The sequence below is a fragment of the Globicephala melas genome, chromosome 6, assembly GCF_963455315.2.
Source record: "Globicephala melas chromosome 6, mGloMel1.2, whole genome shotgun sequence".
NCBI lineage: Eukaryota > Metazoa > Chordata > Mammalia > Artiodactyla > Delphinidae > Globicephala > Globicephala melas.
The window spans coordinates 85,627,379-85,650,776 of record NC_083319.1 but is presented as its reverse complement, the minus strand read 5'-3'; the positions used below and the strand labels follow the sequence as shown (position 1 = coordinate 85,650,776).

General features: G+C 50.1%; 1 protein-coding gene and 1 non-coding gene across 9 annotated transcripts in view; both read right to left on the bottom strand.

The window, feature by feature from the left end:
* DAPK1 (death associated protein kinase 1) overlaps nucleotides 1-23,398 on the bottom strand; it is a 216,967-nt gene that overhangs the window by 26,813 nt on the left and 166,756 nt on the right. For all 8 annotated transcript variants that reach the window (XM_060301105.2, XM_060301106.2, XM_060301109.2 and 5 more), the window contains 2 exons: nucleotides 19,069-19,146; nucleotides 5,371-5,593 (listed from right to left, as the gene is read on the bottom strand). In XM_060301105.2, the coding sequence (XP_060157088.1) occupies nucleotides 5,371-5,593; nucleotides 19,069-19,146 (301 nt within the window). The remainder of the gene's footprint in view (nucleotides 1-5,370; nucleotides 5,594-19,068; nucleotides 19,147-23,398) is intronic.
* On the bottom strand, nucleotides 8,155-8,228 carry TRNAR-CCG (transfer RNA arginine (anticodon CCG)). Its single transcript has one exon. It is a non-coding gene; the product is annotated as a tRNA-Arg (tRNA).

Below are 23,398 nucleotides of genomic sequence, written 5' to 3'. Positions count from 1 at the left end.
TCGAGGTATATATTTTCCCTCCTCACTGCCTGCTGCTTTTCTGATAGCAGTTGTGTCTCTGACCCTAGACGCCCTGGAGGCTTCTCCCCTGGAGCTCCAGCTTTCCCAGGATCCTGACTTCCTCCTCTTGCCTTTTCAGCCTCAGGGGTGGTAACTAATGGCTCCCCTCTGTTCCTAGCCTCCGGATGCTTCACCGTCTCTTGTATGTTCTTGTGAATTGTGCCTGTGACTTTGAACTTTCATTAAATCTCCACCAGGACCCTGACTGATACAGATGAGATGAGTACCACTCTGGTACACGAGATTGTTAGGTTGAATGCAAAATGCATGGCATTAAGTAACGCTGAATCACACAGTGAGAAGCCCATTCCTTTATAAAATCCCCTTGAAGGTCTTTAAATTGCTCTAGTAGCAAGTCTCAATGCGTGACATTAAGTTTTTAGCATGGCTTCAATCCTTGCTAATCTTCCCTTTTAATAAGAGGGAGTGTAAAAAACTATACCCCAATTAAAAAAAAAAGAAAAAGAAAAAGATGGAAGCATGTTCTTCCTCTTTCTAGAAAAAAAAAAAGAGGGAGTGGGCAACAGTATATAGCTAGATTTTAATCACATTGCTGTTCATTGCATTTATTTTTATTTATGGGTAGTAGTGATATGGGTTTTCCATTTATGGTAAGGACATTAGCGATTTCACTTTCAAACCTATGTCTTTTAGTAAATAAAAAGAATCAGTTTTTAAAATTTTACATAAATAATAATGGTAGAACTTTGTGGGGCAGGGGAATCAGCTGAATAACACATTTGGGTCCCCTGGGCCAGGAGCGGTGCCCTGTGTGCCCTTGGTCCTGACCTCCTTCTGGCTTTTGCCCGTCTCTCGCAACAGACCCCCGACAGCACTGTGAAGGCAGACCTGGCCTCTCCGCTTCAGGGCTAGAACTTGGGTGGGCACAGGGGGAGGCTCCATGAGTGCATCAGGGAGGGGCTCAGTGAACCGAATCGCACCATATAGTTCGTACCTTTGGTTCAGAGTTAATAGTGACAGTCACTGCAAGAGACTAAAGAAATGACCATTTCACCTGAGCCACCTGACTTTTAAACTTGGTGATCCAAACACAAAGGTAACCCTTGTTCAAAGACCAAAGACTTCAGACTGAGGACAGGACAATGGGAATATCCAAGGGGTTGGCAGGGAGGAGGAGAAAACTGGAGCTCCCCACTGCCCCGGGTTATAAAAGTAGAAAACTTGGCAAACAGAAGTGCAAATTAGAAAACAAAATGACTCAACTCTCTAGGCCAATGTGATGGACATTTTAGTGTATTTCTTTAGAGATTTTTAGTCCAAGTCTGAGAAAAGCCATGCGACTTCACAAGAATGGGTTTGTCCATTTCCCTGTGTGTGGAAACCTGGGGACGACCCCTGTTGGGAATAAGCTTTGTCTTAGTGGCACTGTGGGCTGGGGCTTGCTGAGGGAGACCAGAATGGATTCGGTAAATGACAGGCACTCCGGCACCTCACGGACAGTTTTTGTTGGGAGGATGAAAGGTTAGGACAGAGTTTGTATACGGTATTATTAAAATAACAATTTCACAGGGAAACATTAAAATCATAGGAGGAAAACTTTTTTGCTAACCACTGACCCCTAGTGGTAAAAAGTGGCAGGCCCCGAGGGAGAAGCCGCTTTTGCACCCAGGTCAGAAGAGACTTCCTGCAAACGCTCCTCTCTGGTGAGCAGGCAACAGCCTCCTGCAGTGATCTTCCTGGCTGCGTGCTCCTCCACTGGCACTGGGGGTTTCCTTCCTACCGCAGAACCACAGTGCAGCAGCTGTGGCCACAAAGGCAGTGTGTGCGTGGTAGCCACGTGCCGTGAGCGGCTGCCCCCAGGTCCCCACACCACCCCATCCTGTCTCCTGGCTGGTGGCTCAGCCTTTAGCCTCCAGTGCAATGCAAAGCCAAGTTTCTAAAGGCAAATGACCTTCCTGCTGCCTGAGTGATGGAAATGTGCCCACGTGGGCACCTCTCCCAGGGAAAGGAAGAAGGCCTGACCATTCTAGCAGAGGTCAGGGGCATCCAGAGCTCTGGCCTGGGACACAGCAGAGCATGGCTCCCAGGCACTAGCAATGCCACTGTGAAGGGACAATGCTGCTGTTTCTGGAGACGGACTTCCTTCCCTGGAGGCCACACTCCGGAGTAGGCTTTCCTCAAGTGCCTAACAGAAACGCTGCTCCGTCCATTCTCCTACGGCACACGAGGCCCCTAGGACCTGCCAGATGCCTCTGGCTGGGTCTCCCGCAGGTGGCCCTCCTGCCGCTTCCTATTTGCGCTACGCTGCTTTTCCCAGGACTCCCTTCTGCTGTTTTGTTAGGGCCAGGCCCAGTCGAGGACTGGCGGGGTCCAGGCCCTGCAGGCGGCTGCGCTCCCTCAGCCCAGGGGTGCTCGCCTCCCGCTGGGCAGGGCAGGGCAGGAGGAGGGCCTGCTCCGGAGCCTCCTGCAGACACAGCCTCCTGGCTCTTCCCAGCGTCAGGCAGGACTAGAATTAGCTGAGGACGAATCTTGTCACCTGCAGGGGTTGTCTGGATAGAAATTTCACCCACCCCCTTGGAGCAGACCGGCCACCTGGGCATGAAGCAGCGCGGGCCTCTTCCGTCCTTGCCCAGGCCCTGCGGGAGGCTGCCTGGCTCTGGCCAGACAGCTCTGGGATGAACTAGGTGTGACCTTAGTCCAGGGGTCACACACTCCAATGCACTCCTGAAATGTCATTTCTGCCACAGGGCAAACCTTCGGACACGGGCGTGGAGGGGTCTGCTCCTGAGCTCTCCCGCCTGGAGTTAGGGCGCTGTGTGAGACAGGGTGAAAGGCAGAGCCAGGGCCCCTCTACATGGGGTAGCCGCTCCTCTCCACTAACCGGCTCCAGGCGGAAATGTGAATCCAGTGTGGCCAGAGCTACCAACTTGTTACAAGAAACCAAATAGCCAACTTTTTAGGTGAGACCTCTTGATTTTATTTATTTATTTATTTTTGGCTGCATTGGGTCTTCGTTGCTGCACGTGGGCTTCTCATTGCAGTGGCTTCTCTTGTTGAGGAACACGGGCTCTAGGCTCGAGGGCTCCGTAGTTGTGGCTCACGGGGTCTAGAGCGCAGGCTCAGTAGTTGTGGCATAAGGGCTTAGTTGCTCCGCGGCATGTGGGATCTTCCCGGACCAGGGCTCGAACCCGTGTCCCCTGCATTGGCAGGCGGGTTCTTAACCACTGTGCCATCAGGGAAGTCCAGACATCTTGACTTTTAAACGTTGGAAGCTAATTCAATGTTTCTCCTTCCCCTCACACTACACAACGCTGCAGCTCACCAGGCTGCTGACCTCTGACCTTATTTCCCAGCGCCTCGAGTTACTTTTCTCTCTGCTGAGTGTAGTGGGGGAGGTTCTCCTGGTCCAGAGCACCTGTTGTCCTCGAGAGAATCTTGTGTCAGGCAGCCCCATGACCCAAGTCTCTCTAAGCCCTGGCTGAAGGACACAGTGAGATTTGCTGATAATGCAGCCATCCTGAGCTGCATTTTATCAAGAATCTACTTCTGGATTCTTCCAGATGTGGGAAATTGACCAGAAGGAAGATGAATGGAGACATTACTTCTGAGGGGTGAGGGTTGAGCCGTTCTCCCTCCGGGGGAACCCAGATGTCACTTGATATGTGGCTGCTTCAGGTTAGCCCATGGGCTCCCGAGGTATAAATTCATATCCAATACGACTTATAAAAATTCCAGGTCACAGATCTGGATAGCTCTCATCTCTTTGTCTTTCTCTGTCTCTGCTCTTTGTCTCTGTCTCTCTGGCCCCCTGCCGCCCCCCGCCCCGCCAGAGTCAGACTGGAGTGACCTTAACCCACAGCAGGAGAGAGCTGGTTCCCTCTAGGGGTGACACGAGGAACTGCTAGAGAAGCTCACTTTGAACCTTGAAGCAATACTGGTCTGGCCCACACATTAGAGGCTCAACTTAATCATGAAACCTGGAAAACTATCGACTTCTGAGAAGGGGTAGACCTATCTTACATACTGAAATTGAGCAAAATTACAGTGGAAAATGGAAAACATGAGCACATATATGCCCCAAGGCAGACGGAGTTATAAGTATCATGAATAAGCCCTGGCTCAGAAGCCAGACACTTCCTGAATCACCAGCTGTGTGACTCCAGGCAGTCTACTTGACCCCTCAAGGCTTCAGCAGAAGGGTGGTAAAAATGCCAATAAGTCTGTCACGTGGATTAAATGAGGGTCACACATACCACATTCTGCACGGCTCCTGGCACGTAGTTAGTACTCAGTACGCATTAGCAACACGTGTTAGCAATATTGTAATCATTCTAATTGTGTATCCATTTTGGTTACACTTCTTCCCCTAGTTTCAATTCTATTGCTGTGTTCGGAGGGGAGAAGTGGAAAGGGGCGTGCAGATCTCGGTCAGCTGTCCCTCACTCCAGCTAATGCTGCCCAGACATCCTTCCTCACGGAGACAGAAATTACATAGAAACACAAACTTTAAAACATTTGTTTTCATCCTAGGGAACAGATATGACACCTTCGTAATATGTACAGAAAGTGAGTCTGGGGCACAGAGCTTCAACACTGACATTGTTTAGGAAATTCTCTGAAGGTCTCTATTCTTACCTTTGAAAACCTTCATTTCCTCACTCTAAAAGGGTGGGTTTAGGAAAAATGACACCCCAGACTGCACCACTTCCTCTTGCTCGCTGCAGGTGTTTCTCCCTGGGGAGGGACAGGCCACCCTGGAGTTCCGGGTGTGAACCCGTTGATAATCGCATCTGTGGGAGGTGGAGGCAGACGGCAAAATCGTCTTCCCGACTAGGGTCCAGGTGAACAGACGGGCTGACCGAAAAGCCATAAAGGAGCCTTTCAAAGCCACCACCCCACTTCCAGATACACGAGGACGGGCTTCCCCGTGCACCCAGCTTTGTGGCTCTGTGCTCTCGCATTCCTGGATGTGCCCGCAGCATTCCAAGAAGAAAGCATAAGGGGTGAGGACCCGTCCTGCGGGCTGATATTCCATCCGTGCAACCTTGAACCTATGTCAGTCCAAACAAGCTCTTTGTGTCTTCAAGGGCAGAGTCCCCGAGCAGAACACGACTGTGCCATTTTGCACGTTCGTGATTGCGGACCGTGATTTCAGTAGGCCCTTTCCTCGCTAGCACCAGGGCAGGGTGCACTCACTGGCCAAGAGCCAGGAGGACCACACCTGGAAGCCACCAAGGCGGCGGGAACCGGTCAGCCTCAGGCCAAGTGCTCCAAACAAAGCCACACCTCCTCCCAGTCCTTGACCTTGGAAGTACCCAGTGGAGAGACAGGGGCTGGTGGGGTGCCTACCTGCCGGCTTGGAGGCCAGGGGTGAGGGTGGGAACCGGGTGGAGTTGGTGGAGGACAGCCGGGGCCGGCGTCTTCGGAAGAAGCTCCTCAGCAGCCCACACTTGAGAGATTCCACCAGGGTGGTCTTCCCAGACCCCGAGTGGCCGAATAGCTTCAGCTTGATTCTCGACTGCAGGTTCTGTGTGGGTCTCAGTTGCTGGATGAAGAGTCCTCGGTGCGTGTCCTGAATATAGATGAGAGAGGGACTGTTAGTCACAGGAGAAGTGCAGCCCCGGAGCAAAAGGCACACGCTGATTCCCACGGTTCAGGACCGCTGCTGCATCCTTCCGGTCTGCGAGTTTTCTTTGCCTTTTTAAAAAAACTGAGGTTATAAGTGACCTATAACGTTATATTAGTTTCAGGTGTACAATGTAAATGATTTGATGTCTGTATATATTGTGAAATTATCACCACAGTAAGTCTAGTTACCATCCATCACCACACATAGCAACAATTTTTTTCCTTGTGATGAGAATTTTAAAGATCTATTCTCATCAACTTTCAGATGTGCGGTACAGTCACCATGCTGTACGTTACATCCCCAAGACTTATTTAACTTATAACTGGAAGTTTGTACCCCAACCTGCAATTTCTACCCAGGTGGCAGATATAGTCTGTTCTATTCCCACTGCATTAAAAAAATTTAACTGTAAAATAAACATACAATTCACCATTTTAAAATGAACCATTCAGAGGCTTTTGGTGCGTGTACAATGTTGTACAACCATCACTGCTATCTGGTCCCAGAGTGTTTTCATCCCCCCACAAGGAAACTCTGTGCCCATGAGCAGCCAATTCCCAGGCCCCTCTCTGCCCGGCTGTTGGCAACCACCGATGTGCTCTGTCTCAGTGGATTTGCCTTCCTCCATTGCATTTTGATACACAATGAATTGGATGGAGCAACTCCTGCCAAGTGGTCCATTTAAAAGTGAAACGGGGTCAGCCCCGTTAGACTGGTCAGGTCACCTCCTCCTTCTGTGTGGAGGGGTCTTGTTCCTTTACGACGCTCTGAAGGTACGAGATGATGAGAAGAAGGGCGTCACGTGGTACAAAGCTAGATGCTGGGGAGGGGCCTGGGGGCCACGACAACCTTTCCGCTTTCTTCTTTCTCAGCCCTACAGGGGAGAAGCAGGAGTCTCCGCAGCCCTGGATAATTCACACATTCATCATCCAACATTTATGGAGGACCTCCCGTGTGCTGGAACGGGAAGGTCTACACCCGCCCCAGATCCGCAGTTTTGGGGGGACACAGACATGCGAACAGTGTGACATCAAATATAACATGGGTGCTTTTGAAGGGATGGTGTTGCTGAGGTGCTCTGTGCCCGCAGAGAACCCACCTCAAGGGCTACGTGGGGGGGGGGGGCATTGATCACGCCATCCTGGCTCCATCCCAGACTCACACACCCGGCCCGCTTCCCAGCTCCTAACCCAGTAATAACAGCCTGTCAGAGCTGTGGCTTGCAGCCTGAAGTCGAGCCCTTCTCCCCTACCCACGATGATCCCCTTTGTTTTAGCTTGTTAACTTCCACGCATGCCAGGAGACCTATCTTGCTGTGGCCTCTCCAGGAGGTTTCCTCACAGGCAGGCTCAAGCGCACGTGTGGCTCTCCATCGTCACCCCACTAGACTGTAGGGTAATCATGTGACACTCTTCTCCTTTAGACTCAAGGGCCAGACCTTGAGGGGAGAGACGGTATCCCCAGCACCTGGCACAGGTAGGATGCCCGATAAAGAGGTGTTGTGTCAATGATGTACTCAGGGGGTGACCCACGCAAGAGCATTTCGGAGGCAAGTGTCTGCCTTTCCCTTTCAGTGTGACCTCAGACCTGGCCGGACCACTGCGTCCAGACCCAAATCCTGGGAGGTGATGATTTACTGCTGATCTCTTCCAGCTGAGCCACCGTTACTTTTTCCACCAACGACCAAGGACGGGAGCGTGCTCAATAACAAACACGGCTCTCCTGAGTTCCTACCCCCATTTTCTCTTGGTAAACTCTGACCCCTCTTTCTCAGCAGGGGCAACACTGTCCCCTAGCTGGCATTTTGGAAATGGACGGTAGCAGCTTTAGTTCTCAGCGTCGGAGGATACTGCTGGCGGTGGGTAGGTGGGTGCTAGGGGTACTGACGTGTACATACAGTGTCCTGAGCGGTAAGCATTCTCTTGAGTCGGCCTGACTTCTGAGTGTCTGCTGAGCATTTACATAAGAGAAGAACCTTGTTTATGATCATCTGAGCTTAGGACTTAATTGCATTTTACCTATGACCCTCCCAGGGGGTTTTGGGAGGGCTTGGTTTAATACATAGTGACTTTCCCAAGAACGCAACTATTTTATACGCTGGTGGAATTACATATACATGGGTTTTTTTCCTAATCTTTCAGGAGCTGTGATCCCCACTTCTGAAACGTCAGCCTGTTGCTGCTGCTCTATTTGAGTTGCCATCCCTCCCACATCCGTGGCATCTGTAGGTGTTACATTCGGTGATTCTGCAGATGGGTCCAAGTATCTGCCAATTTCACAATGTCTCCTCTTTGCCTGTGCTCTGCATTTACATACACATTCTATTATACTATATATATTCCTTCGATGTCTTTGTTATATTATAGTTAGGGCACTCTATTCATCTTTTATTTTATTTGTATTTTTAAAATATTTATGTATTTGGCTGTGCCAGGTCTTAGTTGTGGCATGTGGGATCTTCAGTTGCGGCACACGGGCTCTTAGTTGTGGCACACGGGATCTAGTTCCCCGACCAGGGGTCGAACCTGGGCCCCGTGCATCGGGAGCACGTGAGTCTTAACCACTGGACCACCAGGGAAGTCCCTCTATTGATCTTTTAAAATTACCTGTGTAGGTACATTGTTACCTTTGAATTTTATTTTGGGAGAGTAAAGGGGCAACACAATATGTACATTATAAAGTATTGGGTCGGCTAGGATTGGAAACCATGGTTGGGACAGTGATCTGGTTTCTTTTTCTAACCTCAAGCACTGCATTGGGTGGAAAAAGCTGGGATATCTTGCCCGCAATTTCCCTGAATTATTACCCAAGTCAGCACAGAAGCTGAAAAGTTCTATCCTGAGACAGTGACTCACTGGGGTGTTGCTGAGCAGTCATGAAGAAATCGGGTGCTGGCATTCTCCCCCATGCCATCTACTGCTGCCGATGAGCCCATGACCCCCTGAAAGAAATCTACCATCTCTCATTCTAATTTAATCTCCGAAACCAGCCCATTATCTTCCCTCTAAGTCAGGACCCGCTACACCTCCACCCACCTCACGCTGAGTGTCTGAACTGGAAGCATCCCCTTCTGCTAGGAGTACCTCACCGAATAAATTAAAAACTTCTCCACCTATTTCATGACCCACAGCCACCTAACACGCCCAGCCCCTTTGTGTGAAGCCAGTATCTGCTTCTCCCGACACAATGCAAAGGCACTGCTTCAGTCCTGTCATTAGGTCTGGACGCACTGCGCAGTGAATCGCTCGCTGCTCTCTTCTGTTTCGTGCCTTCCTAGTCCTGGCACTGTGAGTTTGGCCAACATGTTTGTCCCGTGTGAAGGAGTGAGGGCACTTCTGCCCTTTCTGCACGAGTCCCCGCAGGCCCTTCCTCTCTGAGCAGACATGCACCGAGGGACCCGATGGACACAGGTGCTACCCTGCGTGCTTCCAGCAGCAGCTCTGAACCAAGATGGGCTTGCCCTACGCAGCTGACAGACGGTATGTCTCCACTTTGCTCAGGGCCGCCTGAGCCTGAGAGCCCCGCTCACTCCTCCCCACTCCACGCAGGGCAGTGGCGGGCCGGCAGTGGCTGGCAATCTGTTTGTCTGCTTCCCGGGTCAGCCCCAGAAATAGGGGCAAAGAGGGACGAGAAGCCAGCGACAGTGGGCTGTGACCTTGGTCTGGTTAGTCCAGGTTAAACAAGAATCCTGCAGGGTCACGTTTACAGAAAATCCCCCACCCCTGATATCTGAGCAAATTCTTCATGCCCAACCTTGATACCTGATCACCCTGGCGCGCCTTCAGCAAGAATCCTGATGACTATTATAACCTTTAAAACTTCCTATTTTCCCGCTGCCTCAACATCCCCGCAAACAGGCTGTGAGTGCCGGCCCAGGTGCACCCGTCTGCAAGGTGGCCTCAGCCACAAGTTCCCCTTCCTACCCTCCCAAGGTGACCCCGTGACATTCAAACGCACCAGTGACACTGCCCCCCGCTCCCCCTGCCTTTCCTCATGTACCCACCTTGATCCCTAGCAAAGGCACTTGCCACGGGGGCTCGCAGCTTGCCCCTGGCTTGAGTCTGAGCTCTGTGGCAACGCTCTAACCCCCGTCTCTCTGGGACCTATGATATAAAAAGCTATGTTTTGCCCTGAGCCTCCCCTCTGTCTCCTCTTGTGGCCACAACCGGCTGACCATCTCATAAGAGAATCTAAAGCACTCAGTCCAGCAAGAAGCCTCCCAGCCTTTGGGTTTCCTCTTAGCAATTTTCCACCCACTGACCTCCCCCCACCCTTGCTCCTTGGCTATAAATCCCCACTTGTCTTTGCTGAAGTTGGGGTTGAGCCAGTCTCTTTCCCCTGCTACACGCCCACTGCAGTACCCCTGGAAGGGTCATGAATTATTCTTTCACGAACGGAGGAGTTGTGACAGATGCATTTCCTGTCTGCAGGAGTCACTTCCACATTTGTATCTTGCAGCTTATGCTGTCTTTTCACTCACATCCCTTATTAAACCTCAAAGAAACCTTTGTGGTTAATGTGGTTGTTCTCTGTTTCAGATGTGGAAACCAAGGCTCAGAGGGGCCAAGACACTTGCCCAAGGCGAAGACAGAACTCACCACCAGGTCTCTTTTCTACCACTGCTGTCAGTGAAAGGGAGGTGGTGGGTTTCTCAGAAGGGGACTGGGGAGCAGGGAGCGGTAAACAAGGATTTGCAGATCGAGAGCAGAATCTCAAAGTGGGGATGTCTTGAGTTACAAGCACTGTGAATATCCAAGGAGGGCCATTTCCAGTTTGTCCCACTCAGAAGACACTTCCCAGTTGGTGCAGGGTCCCGATTTAAAGTAAGATTTATAAGTCATTGCTACGATAAAGGCAAGTAGAATGAGAAGGGGCCCCCCTGCTCTGGATTTGCATGGACAAAGGGCACATTTCGGCACCTCATTTTTCCTAAGCAAATGAGTTGGATTGCTGGCCCGTGTTAACAGGCTCCACGTCCTCGGGGAGCCCCAGGGAGGCTTCAAGTTTTTTTTTTTTTTTTTTTTTTTTTAATGAAATTGCAGATTGAGCCTTCATCTGGAGGGGCTGTGCTCATCTCAGAACCCATCACTAGCTCACATGTTGTTTCCCCAATAATAACTGTCCTCAGGAAATCTTTGGTCCAAGAAAATACCGCTTCACTGGACTGACAGCTCGGCTTTTACAATGTCCTCAATTCCAGACGATCATACGAACACACGTGCATTCTCACCTTTCAAGTGGAGGTGAATGGCGGGCAGATGAGAAAAATAATTCGCAGGCCAAAGAAAGGGGTACAGGGGTTGCAAGCCATCCCACGTTCCTGCCCTCTTCCCAGGGCCTTTGCACATCTCCTGGCCCTTCCTTTCCCCTTCCACCAGGACCTGCTGGCCTGGGCTGGGATGGACTCATTCACCCTTCACCTTGCCCTTGGGAAGATGAGCCAGGAAACTGCTCTGCATCAAGACTGACAGAATCCACCATTACCTTGAAAGGCAAGGAAAAGCAAGATATACTCGAGATTTCCTGTCTAAGGAAATTTAACCTCGTCCTCGGGGATGACCCCTCTTCGTGCTCACTAAGAACTTTGGAGAATCTGAACACAACTGAATTTGATATAGCAACCTGAGACAGAAGTTTCTGAAATCTCTTCCCTCCTGGTGGGTGATGCGTTTCCACTTTTCACCACTAGATGTCGCAGCAGGGACGCATCCAGACCGGGGTCCCCGGGAAGGCAGCTTGCATCAGCCTGAGTGTGTGCTCTCCGAGGCAGACTATGGTTTTGATGCGGACGGGGGCAGAGGAAGGTACGGAGTGTGCTCTTGGCTAGCTCTAGAAGGTGGTAGGATATCGATTTCTTTGGAGGGGGAGCGCTGAAGTCCATCCGTGGTCTATATTTAACAGAAGCTCTAAGACCCTCCCTGTGCCTGGGCTGGTCAGGTCCTCACTGGCTGGGCCGGGGAAGCATGAGCAGGGACACTGCCCGAGGGAGTGGAGGGTTCTTTGTTACCCAAGTCTTGGCTCATGCATTGAAATATTCTCGTGTCCTGTCCCCCTCTCCCCCAAAGGCTGGCGGATGTGGCTGGGACGTGGTGGGGCCTCTTGCAAGCGGGCTGGGAAGCTGGGGGGAAGCAGCAGTGAACCCCGAGGAATCAGAATCCTAAACCAGAACCTGGGCTTCCAGGTGCTCACAAAGGTGCGTCTGTGAGAGTGGGAGGCTAGAGCACATGTTTCCCCGTTAGCTTTAACTATATACTTTAAATATTTACACAGGAAAGCGAGCTCCCGTTTGTATTCTTGCCCAAAGCTCCCAAAGTAACCGAGCCTGGACAGCTCTGGTCCAAGCAGCTGTCCTATCTCACCTGGCTGCCAAGACCACCTTCTATCTGGTCTCCCGGTCTGAGCAGAGGGAAATTCCTAACCTACTTACTTAACGCACTTGGACCAATACCCAATCACCTTACCAAGATCTGTAAAGCTGGGCCTATCTTTCAGATCAGATCTCCTCGGGCATCATTTTCTGCCCCAAAGACCGCACTCAGACTCTGCTGCTAATCCCATCAGCCCCTCCTTTCTGATCTATTTCCTAGAACGCACCTGACTCTTTACCGCCTCAGGCCCTTTTCACTCATTCCCTCTGCCTTCTCCCAGCCCTTCCTCCGGCTGGCTCCTCTTTCATGGCTTTGGGTGTTGGTTTAAATGTCACCATCAGAGAGGCATCCCCACACCAGTAAGTGGAAAGCAGCCACCACCTGCCATCCCCTTACTTTCTCTCATTTCAGCCCATTTGAATCCCCTACACTTACACCAGGGGGCAGCAAACCTTTCTGTAAAGCACCAGGTGGTCTCTGTTGTGACTGCCACGTGCGTGTCTAGAAACCAGCCAGAGACAGGAGTAAATGGAGGGGTGTAGCTGTGCTCCCATAAAACTATATTTACAAAAACAGGCGATGGGCTGGTTTTGGCTCTATGACCATTGTTTGCCACCCCCGACCTATCTGGCATTTTCTTATTTGTTTATTGGCTGGTCTTGCCTCTTTTGTTCGCTGTGGTCTCTTTGGGGCCTAGAACAGTTCTTGGCCTATAGTAGATACTGTGACTATCTTTTAAACGAGTATTATTTGGAAACTGCATTGCTTTTTGAAGGCCTGGTTAATTTGGGTTTCTAGTTTCCTTTCTTCCAGCACCTTTTGCCCCCTGGCAATTTAGCTTTCACTTTCTCATCTGCAAAGGTAACTAAACGTCAGCAGATTGACAGGGAGGACCATCTCCAATCTGGGAAAGCCAGATAAGAGCATGGAGAGATGACATGGCTTTCCACACGTGGCAGGATGCAATTAGACCCAGCAGGATGGGAGCAGCAACTCTTAATTATGCAAATGCAGTTTACTTGTGGTGAATTTTAAATTCTGGGCAAACTCCCAACTTTGTCCTATTTTTCAAAATATTCCTGGGCATGTTTCTTCACTGTCTAGTCTCAGGCTTAGGAAAAGCAACTACTTTTAATATCAGTTTACAGAAAAGCTGATTAGAAGGACAATCAAACAAAATAAAAATAAGCCAACTCCCCAAACCCCCTTGAAAGTAGTATTTTAAAATCAGATGAGAATGGACCTTGCAGTGATAGTAAAAATGGATGCCAATGCAAAATCTAAGTGCAAGCCCTCCCCGCCTGTCACAACACGCACCCCTCCTTTCTCTAGGAGAAGAAGTGGTTTGGCTAAGTAACAACACAGTTCTTGGGCAGGTTTGGAGGGCCGGAGGGGGCTTTGTTTAGTAGTGGGGGTGAGCACCGGGGACAGTAGAGGGTGCAGCTCCTCTTTGTAAGAAGATGGTGCCTACAATGCAAGGTGGAATTGTGGGAGCCTCCAGAGACCCCGTAGCAATGGTGTGCTGGAAAACCAGCTCATTGCAGGGGGCTTGGGGCGGGGGTGGGAAAGGCCTGATCTGTAGTGTTTGCTGATTCCTGTGGTGGAAATACCACCACCACGGCTGATTTCAAGCCCCGAATGTGGAAGGCACTGGACACGCAGTTGGGGAGAGATGTGTATGGGGGGCTCTCCCAGACAGTACCTGGGGCCCCAACATGCCACTACCCCCAAATCATCTCCTGCTGAACTGGATCAGAGAGGAAGATGGACTGTGTTCTTCCTACCCTCACAAGCCCCAGCTCGGCCGCCCTCTCCCCGCACCTGCCCAGATGTGCTGGCTGCAAGGGTCTCACTTCCCCGAAGTCAGCCCCCTGCTCAAAGGATCAAAATCTTCTCTCAGTTTCCTCCGGCCCACCCTCTGCTGTCCCCAAGCTGGTCAACACGATGACTTTTTTTTTCTTTTTTTCCAAATTTCTGATTTACGTGATTGGAAAGAGTCATGCATTCACTAGGGAAGAACAGACTAGAGAGGAAGATGAAGAATAGACTTTTAAACACATCAAGTTTGTGAATCATCAGATGGAGATCAGAAGATCTATGGACATGGGCTTCCCTGGTGGTGCAGTGGTTAAGAACCCACCTGCCAATGCAGGGGACAAGGGTTCGAGCCCTGGTCCGGGAAGATCCCACATGCGGCAGAGCAACTAAGCCCACGTGCCACAAGTACTAAGACTGTGCTCTAGGGCCCGCGAGCCACAACTACTGAGCCCGCGTGCCACAACTACTGAAGCCTGCACGCCTAGAGCCCCTGCTCCGCAACAAGAGAAGCCACAGGAATGAGAAGCCCGCGCACTGCAACAAAGAGTAGCCCCTGCTCACCGCAACTAGAGAAAGCCTGCGTGCAGCAACGAAGACCCAATACAGCCACAAATAAATAAATTAAAAAAAAAAAAGATCTATGGACACGCAGGTGTGGGCTTCTAGAAGGAGATGAGGGATGGAGGGAGGGTTGGAAAGTCCTCAGTACGTGTCAACAGTTGAAGTCAAAGGCAAAGATGACACTACCCACTGGGAGGGGGTTAAGAGTGAACAGATGAAACCCTGGGAACGTACCAACACCTAGATCAGGCAGAAGAACAAGATGACTTTGGTTCTATTTCCAGAAGGGAAAGCTCCATGGCTTACCCCTAACAAATGTTTAAAAATACGTCCCTAGACTTGCCAACTGATTAAAGGTGAAAACACAGGGAACATTTCTGTTGCTAATTTGGCCCTTAGAAACCAAATGGCATAGCAAGGCAATTTAAGGCCAACCTCCCTGCTGTCCCAGATGCAGACTTCTCCCCATGACTGTGCTTAGGATCCACGTGGGGTGGGTAGGACTGAGGGTGGCAACACCCTAAGGGGTGTTAGGAAAGGTGCAGAGGCAGGTTTTTTGGTTTCCACAATGAATGGGGGAGGGAATACCTTAGACATTAGACGCTTGGGGGTCCTCGCATCCTCCAAGGACAGGAAGTTCCACCCACCCCAAATGCTGCTGCTGTTAACACTCTGGTGAGAAACAGTGGCAAATACGGGGGAGACGATGACATTGAAAGGAAATGGTGATAAGATGCCCCTAAGTATAAATTACCCTCTTCCCGTTCCCCTCACCCATTGTACCGGGTTGTGGACAGTCTCTTCCTGCAGATGGTCCAGGTTATGATTGCACATAAATCTACTTTCTTGGCTTTCTCTGCAGGTAGAGCCTGCTCCTTGAGGCAACCGCCCACAAGTCCTCTGCGATGCGTTCTCCAGGGATGCACTGGGATATCGCGATCATTTTCAAGAATCAGGTTCCAGTGCTGGGTGTCCCCAAATCCCAAGCAGTTATTTATTTGGGGATTTATTTAAAAAAAAAAAAAGATAGAGGGTGGTTAGAAATGCTTGGCAGCCAACTTCTCCCTTTCTGGAGACTCAGAAAGCTGAGGTCTAGAGCCGTTTGAGGGAATGACAAAGGCAAGCGAAAACGCACGTCTCGCTGAACACAGAGCTGGGGAAAACTCTGCTGAAGGCAATGGGGCTCTGGGTGACCCCGCGGAAGGCGACCCATGCCTGCCACAGAGCACGTGAGCTCACTGGGGGAAAGGACCATCCCTGGCTGGTGAGGAATCAGCACCGAAGAAGCCCTGAGCCCCTGATCGAGCCCTGAAAGCAGATATTTCTGTTTGGGTCTGGATCTCTGCTCTGCACTAATTAGTACATTGCTTAACCTTGTGGAGTCCAGGTTTCCTGCAGGAACATCCCCATCGCAGGGATGTAAAATTACTGTGCTGCCACACATACCGAGGAGTAAATGGTGGCTGTTACTAAAAGTGACTCTCAAGTGTACCCTGCCACATTTGCCATTGCTGACGCCCCAACATCTGCTCCTGGGGGGGTGGGTCACAAGAGGAGCCTCAACATCTGCTCCTGGGGGGGGTGGGTCACAAGAGGAGCCTCCACGGAAACCTCCATGTTTCCCCGAGACTCAGAGAGTGGTCCACAGGATGCAAGCAAGGATGCCGACTGTGGCAAACACATGGTGCTTACTGTGTGCAGGCAATGCTCTAAGGACATCATGTACGTCACCCATCCGACCCTCATCACCATCCCGTGAACAGCACTATATTCAGCCCATTTAACAGACAGGGAAAGTGAGGCCCAGGGCTGTTAAACTGGTGGCTAGTTCATCCAGCTAGGTGGCAGCGTGGGGACTCCTGAGTCTGTGCTCTCAGCCTTTACCCCATATTTTGCCTCTCAAAGCAAAGATGAGAGGTGAACTTTTAGGTAGGTTGTGGGCTCTAACAGGGATGACGTACTCTATTCACAGGCATTGAAATGACTTTCTTTGTCTCCTTACAAAAACCACAGGATAATGGTAAACTACTAAAGGTTGTCATATTTCCTCTTAAAAAAAATCTAGACACCAAAAAACAAAGTGCAAATTAATGGGAAAAAAAAGGTAAAGGGAAAGCCAAACTGGGACCAGGCAAGAACCCACGCCACCCGGAATTCAAAATTCTGGTCTGGAAACAGCCACCCTTCCCTGAGATGCGTGGAGCGGCACCTCCTCTATACGTTCCTAATTATAAAAGCAGTCGAAACATATTACACCCATCCAATCCACCCAACCTCAGCTACCGTGTTAGGTACTCTCCTTCCTGTCTTTTTTTCTGGGCATTTATCCGTTGTTTCCAATCTGCCATAATAGACATCTGGGTTTGCACCCAGCGTAGCAATCTGTTTTTAAATAAAAGGAAGGATCTTCCTAAGGGGTAGATGGGCAGTAAAACACAGCACAGTCCAAGGAGAAGCCTCGTCCCTCGGCCAAGGGTGACCCTCAGACCACTGGAGATCGTGGTTTGCAGTTGATTTTTGCTTAAAGATGAATAGACTGCACCTTCCCCTGGCGTCACTGCCGTATAACAAGAGTTTCTGAGATGGTGAACAGCACTCCAGGAAAGTATGCGGCAATGGGATTGTCCAGAGTGCTACACTTGTGAGGGGGCTCCCCGCGTGCCAGCTGAGCCCACAAAACACCCACAAGGACAATGCTGGGGCTACGATCAGGACGATGGTGCCGGGAGTGGCAGGTGGGCTAAAATCCCCGTCTGTGGAATTTGGGAAACCTGAGAATACCTGACTCAGCATGTGTATAGACCTGCTAAGGTGTTAAGCCTGATAAAGTGTTGCTTTCTACCAGTGGTCCATACTAGAGGCTAAATAATTAACTGTAAAAACGTGTGCGCGTCCAGCCTGTGGACCAGATTTCGTTTCAGTTTCTTTCCTCTATGGATGAATACTATAATGGGGAATCAGTTTAAAACAGCTCTTATATTGTGACACTTTGTCTATGAACGTTAAGACTCCACACACACTCCAGTGTGGGGCTCCCTGCTATAAAATCCAGCAAAAGTCAGAGGTTGCAAACCGGTGGCCTGAGGTTGTGTTTCATTTGGCTGAAAATAGCTTCAAATAAAGTGAATTTTAAGATTAGGAGATTTTATGTGAAAGTTCATTATTGATTTGCTGACAGACTCATAGGCTCCCCTGCACCCCCCTTGTTTTGCCTGTAAACAAAAAGTTTTCCCTTGTTTTTCTAGTTCAAATTCTCCCTCACAATGAGACAGTCCGTGGTGGTACAGAGTAGAATTCGAAGCCCAGAGTTAATTTAAGTCTTTCCTGTAAGAACGTGTGAATAAGGAGGGATCTCTCTGTAGAACCTCTAGATCAAAGGGGAGACTGAACCCCTGCAGTGGCCTGGGGGATCTCAGTGTTTATCAGTTCACAGGATCCAAAGCACAAAGGTGTGAAAATGAATTATCTTCCCCAGGTCAACTCCGAGCACTGGGGAAGAAATCATTCCAACCTACGGATGTGTCCCTTCTCACTCCCCCCCTCAACCAGGACCAGGAGACCAGGGGACCACTATGAAAATTCAAACTTTCAGTAGCTGTGAAAGTTACTGTGATTATAAGACATTATAATCCCTCCCCCAGGCACTTTTCAATTTATATGGCAGGATCTTTGTAGGATACCCAAGCTTATTCTGGACAATACCTTTTCAATGAGCACTTAACTGAGCAATTTTTTTTATTCCTATAAAGTTTGTCTTTTGAAAAATTATTACATGATTATTATAGGAAATTTGGAAAAAATACAGTAATGTTTAAAGAAGAGTGTTAATTAAAAAACCAAAATCCAAAGACACCACTGTTACCCTTTTCTTTCCATGCATTTTAAAAAGACATAGCTGAGATTACAATGTGCACATAATTTATCTTCTGCTTTGAAGCCCAGGAACATCCTAAGCAATAAACTCCTGTTACTAAAACCTCTTCAAAAACATTTTAACGGCCCCAAACCACTCTCTTTTATAGCTGTCTGTCAATTTACTAGACTTCATTGTTGGTCATTCAATGTTTCCAATTTTTATTACTGTATTATAAATAATACTGCAATGGACATCTTTGTGCATAGAACTTGTTTTCTCTGCGTTTCTTCCATTTCTTCAGGAGAGAGTCACAGACATAGAATCCCTAGCTTAAAGGGTTTGACTATTTTGAAGTCTCTCAGTACATACTGCTATGATGTGGGCTGGAAAGGTACACCTGCATTTACTTATTTTTGTCATGTTTCCTCAAACCTTAGAGCAACAAGGTTTGATAAACTGGAGCACAAGTGATATCTTGGAGCTCGAAACATTAAGAAAGAAAGAAGCAGAGTCAGCTTTCTCATTTCCCCTCTACTTCACGGTGGGGAGGGGGCAGGTATTACAAAGCGGGTAGGAGGGAAACCAGGCATAGCGACTGCAAAGAGGCCAATGATTTCCAAGTCTCGATACAGAAGAAGAAATCAGAGAGGTAGCCAATGTGTTCATGCAAATCGATATGCAAACCACAGCACAGGACCAGTGCCTTTTGGTACCACTTGTGTGTCCAAAGCCTCTTTTGTTCATCCTCATAGTTTACAAGGGAAAAAACAGAATCTTCCACATAAAAACAGAGCACTTCAGACACAATTTCTCACCTTTCGGAGTCTTGTGAGGAGACCTGCTACCTGTTCATGCTGTTCCGATTTAGCAAGATCTTCTGCTGTCTTTCCATCCTGTTGGAGAAAAACGATTAGTATTTTCCTTCACGACAGAGAGCTGTGTGTTCCATACACCAGTACTGCCATCTGAGGCAGAAACAGTGTAACAGGCATCAGAAGCAAATAAGGTGAACAAAAGACCATGTCCTGGATTTTTTCCCTTTCTGTGGAATCCTTATTTCACTTGATTGTCCAAAAAAGGAAGATAAGAGGTAGAAAAAAACGTGCATCGGTGCTTTGAGGTCCAATGGCGAGATGTCTCAGGCCCACAGGCTTTAATCAAACCGGGCACCTCGTTAGCGGGCAGATTACCCTGTGTCCTGAGCCTCCTCTCTTCAGTTAGGCCAACGATAAAGACTGCCATTTGCTGGCGAATTCTAGTTAGTGGAAGCTAACGTTTTAAAATCCTTCCATAGGGCTTCCCTGGTGGCGCAGTGGTTGAGAGTCCACCTGCCAATGCAGGGGACACGGGTTCGTGCCCCGGTCCAGGAAGATCCCACATGCCGCGGAGCGGCTGGGCCCGTGAGCCATGGCCGCTGAGCCTGCGCGTCCGGAGCCTGTGCTCCACAACGGAGAGGCCACAACAGTGAGAGGCCCGCGTACCGCAAAAAAAAAAAAATCCTTCCATAGACAATCTGTAGCACTCATATCAAGCTAGTTACTGTTAATTACTGTGCATTTCAAAGGAAAGGCTGAGTTTTACAATTTTTATCTGAAGATTTTCGGTGAACATAAAAGGAGGAAATCCTTAAGGGTCCACAGCACTTTGGTGTTTGCTTTTTAATTAGAGAATTTTCACAGGGCTGTAGTTTCACACTGAACGAATTCCTTTCTGTTTCCAGGCCGTGAACATGCACGATCATGGCTAACATTTATTGAGCGCCTCTTAATAATCTCAGTGCGTCGTGTGCAGTAACCTCAGAGCCACTCCAGGGCAGCAGGAACGCCAGCTGTTCACGCACTACCAAGGAGGGAACGGAGGCTGAGGGATCTTTCTGCTGCGGTTTTAGGAATTATGACAAATTTAAAAGTAGAAAAGATGGGAGGCAACTTCAAAGAAATAAAAGCAGTATTTTTTTTAATAAGAAGACTTAAGGGGCCTTTGGCCCATCTCTCAGTGTTCACCAGTAACAGTTAAAGTTCTCTTCCCCGGGGAGGCTGGGGGAATGCCCGGATCTGACGGACAGCACACCTGCCAATCTCTCAACCCAGGTCACAATCCCTGCCGTCAGATCAGCTTTTCTCAGCCTCTACTGACATTGTGGCCAGGCTGATTCTCTGCTGTGGAAGGCTGTCCCGTGCGCTGTGGGATGGCTAGCAGCACCTTGGCCTCCATCACTAGACACCAGTAGCATCCCTCTTCCACCAGCTGTGACAACCCCGTGTTTCTGGACGTTGCCAAACGTCCCCTGGGGGGTGAAGCTGCCCAACTGAGAACCACAGCCGTAGGCTGTGGTCGAAGCTCAGGTGGGCACTCCGGAGGAGGCGTGCTTTACGGTCATGCCACCCGCCTCTCTCTGCCCCCCCTCAAGTCCTGAAATGGCTCCAACGGGCAGACGAAAGCTTCTAGTTTGCTTTGGGGTGAATTAGGTAATTTGTCAGACACCACATCCAAACCAGGGATGCATGCCAAACTGTCTAGATCCTTCCTGACGTGATAAGAACAGGCCTTAGTTCCCAAATCTCACAGCACGTTGGAATCACCAGGGTCTTTAAGAACTCCTGCTGCCGGGCTCCCACCCGTATGCTCTGCTTCTACCTCTCTGGGGTGCGATCTGGACATTAGGGTTCGAAAGCCCTCCCACGTGATTCTATTGTGCAGCGAAGTTTTGGGACCGTTGCCTTAGTTGGAAGCAATCTGAGCTTCGACTTAAATTTTCTGTCCTCTGGTGTGACTGGCCATGAATTTCTCTTGAAGACCTCAGATCTGCATAGCACACAGACAGAGGATGTTCACTGGCCAAGTTACTCTCCACTGTTAAGTCTCTCAAATGTCAGGAAAACAGCCATCAATAACAATTCCTTACGTTTGCACAGCACTTCACAGTTTGCAAAACGTGTCGCTCTAAAGGACACTGTTTGGGCTTCCAAAAGCAATGTCTGCCAGTGTAGTGGAAAGAGTTTGAACTTTGGAGTGAGAAGGACCCAGGTTTAAGTCCGGATTCTGCCCCTCCCCCGCTGTGTGGTCAGTCACTCGGCCTCCCGAAGCCTGGGTTTCTTCATCTACGGCATGAGAAATGACACCTTGACTGCATAGGTTCTTGAGCAGATTAGAGAAAACCAAATGGAAAGAACCAACAAAGTACCAGGCGCAGAAAAAGCAAGCAGCAGTAATCATCAAAGAAAAAAAAAAAGAGCTGAGAGTGTCCCAAAACTCCCTGACTTTCTGTCCAAGAGGGAAAAGGGTAGGAGCTGGATCTCTTCATTCTGGCCCTGTGCTACCATGCACCCCTGAGCAAGGTGCCAGGTCTGCAGCTGGCCCACGAGCGATCCTAGCACTCACTGCCCTGCTTGTCACACACAGTGGTCTGGGAGGTCTCACTGAGAAGGTTTTTTTTATATATATATATATATATATATATTTTTTTTTGTGTGTGTGTGTGTGGTACGCGGGCCTCTCACTATTGTGATCTCTCGCGTTGCGGAGCACAGGCTCTGGACGTGCAGGCTCAGCAGCCATGGCTCACGGGCCCAGCTGCTCCGTGGCATGTGGGATCTTCCCGGACCGGGGCACGAACCCGTGTCCCCTGCATCGACAGGCGGAGTCTCAACCACTGCGCCACCAGGGAAGCCCGAGAAGGTTATATTTGAGTCAAAACCTGAAGGAGGTGAGTGAGCAAGACATTTGGATACCTGAGGAAGTCTTGCAAAGAACAGCAAGTGCAAAGGCCCTGAGGCAGCAGGATGACTCTCGTGTTTGAAGAATATCAAGGAAGCTCGTGTGACTGGTGCAGGCGGAGCAAGGGGAGGAGGAGGAAGAGATGGGGGACAGGGAGGCAATGCAGATCTTTAGGGACGTCCCCATCACAAGGACTTTTACGCTGAAGGAAGGTCTGAACAGATGAGGGACATGATCTGACGTATGTCTGCACAGGGTCAGGCAGGCTGCTGTGTGAGGAACAGACTGTGGACAGGGCAGGATGGGAGCAGGGACACCAGTTAGGAGACCAGGACAAGTTACACGTGATCATGGCCAAGGGCTCACAGCCTCATGGGAGAATCAGCAGTCAATTCCAACAGAGCAAGAAAGGGGGCAAATCACACCCACTGAAGGGGACTGGGAAAGAGGAGGCGTCCTGGGGCTCCAGTTGGATACTGCAAGACGACAAAGAGTTAGTGTTCCGGAATCTTCCTGACACCAACATCACGCACTACTATGTGCCTGGGTGCCTCCTAGGCACTGAAAGGCTCTCCCTGTGAAGGCAGAAGCATGTCTTATTGCCTCATGGCAGGGGTATGTGTGTGTACGTGGGGGCACTATGTGCAAGGGGTGGGGCTGGAAACAGAGGAGGTTCCAGAGGGAAGGAACAGCATGTACCAACTGGCTGAGGTGGAATGAGCGAGGTCCCCGGACCTGCAAAGAGTCCTACTCAGTATGGTATAGCCAAGGGGGTGCAAGGTGAAGGGTGAGGTGGGCAGTGGGCAGGGACCAGGCCATGGAGGGCACATCCTGAGGGCAACGGAGCCCCGGGATGATTTGCAACTGGAACCCACTGCAGACTGGCTTTTCCAGAATGATAAATGTGGTGCTGGGTGAGAACTGTCGGGAGGGCCATGAGGCTACAGGTGAGGGACCAGTTCCGAGGCAGAGCTGGTCCTGGGGGAAATACACTGAGATTTTAACCAAGTGGAGGCAGAGGACGAAGAGCTGTGAGTTCGAGAAGAATCCAGGATGTGGCCACCAGTGTGACGCCAGGGAAGAGAGCATCCACATTTCCTGGACCGGACGATTGGATGTACGCAGAAGGCTTTTGCAAAGGGCAGACACTGAGGGAGGAGAGCAGACCTGGAGGGAGAGGATGCAGCGTGGAGGCGGGGGGCCTTCCACAGGTGGTGTTCACCAGGCTGGGTCCCAGCGCAGTGCTCAGGGAACAAGTGGGGCCGGAGACCCGGACGTGGACCTGAGTTCCTAAGTGCAGCTGCAGCCCTGGGGCTAGTGAGAGGAGCAGGGGGCAGAGAGCGGGAGGGCAGCCGGCCAGGGGGCGTGGAACAGCAGCAAGAAGCCTTGGAGCTGGAGGAGGGCAGCAGAGATGGGAGGGGAAGCAGG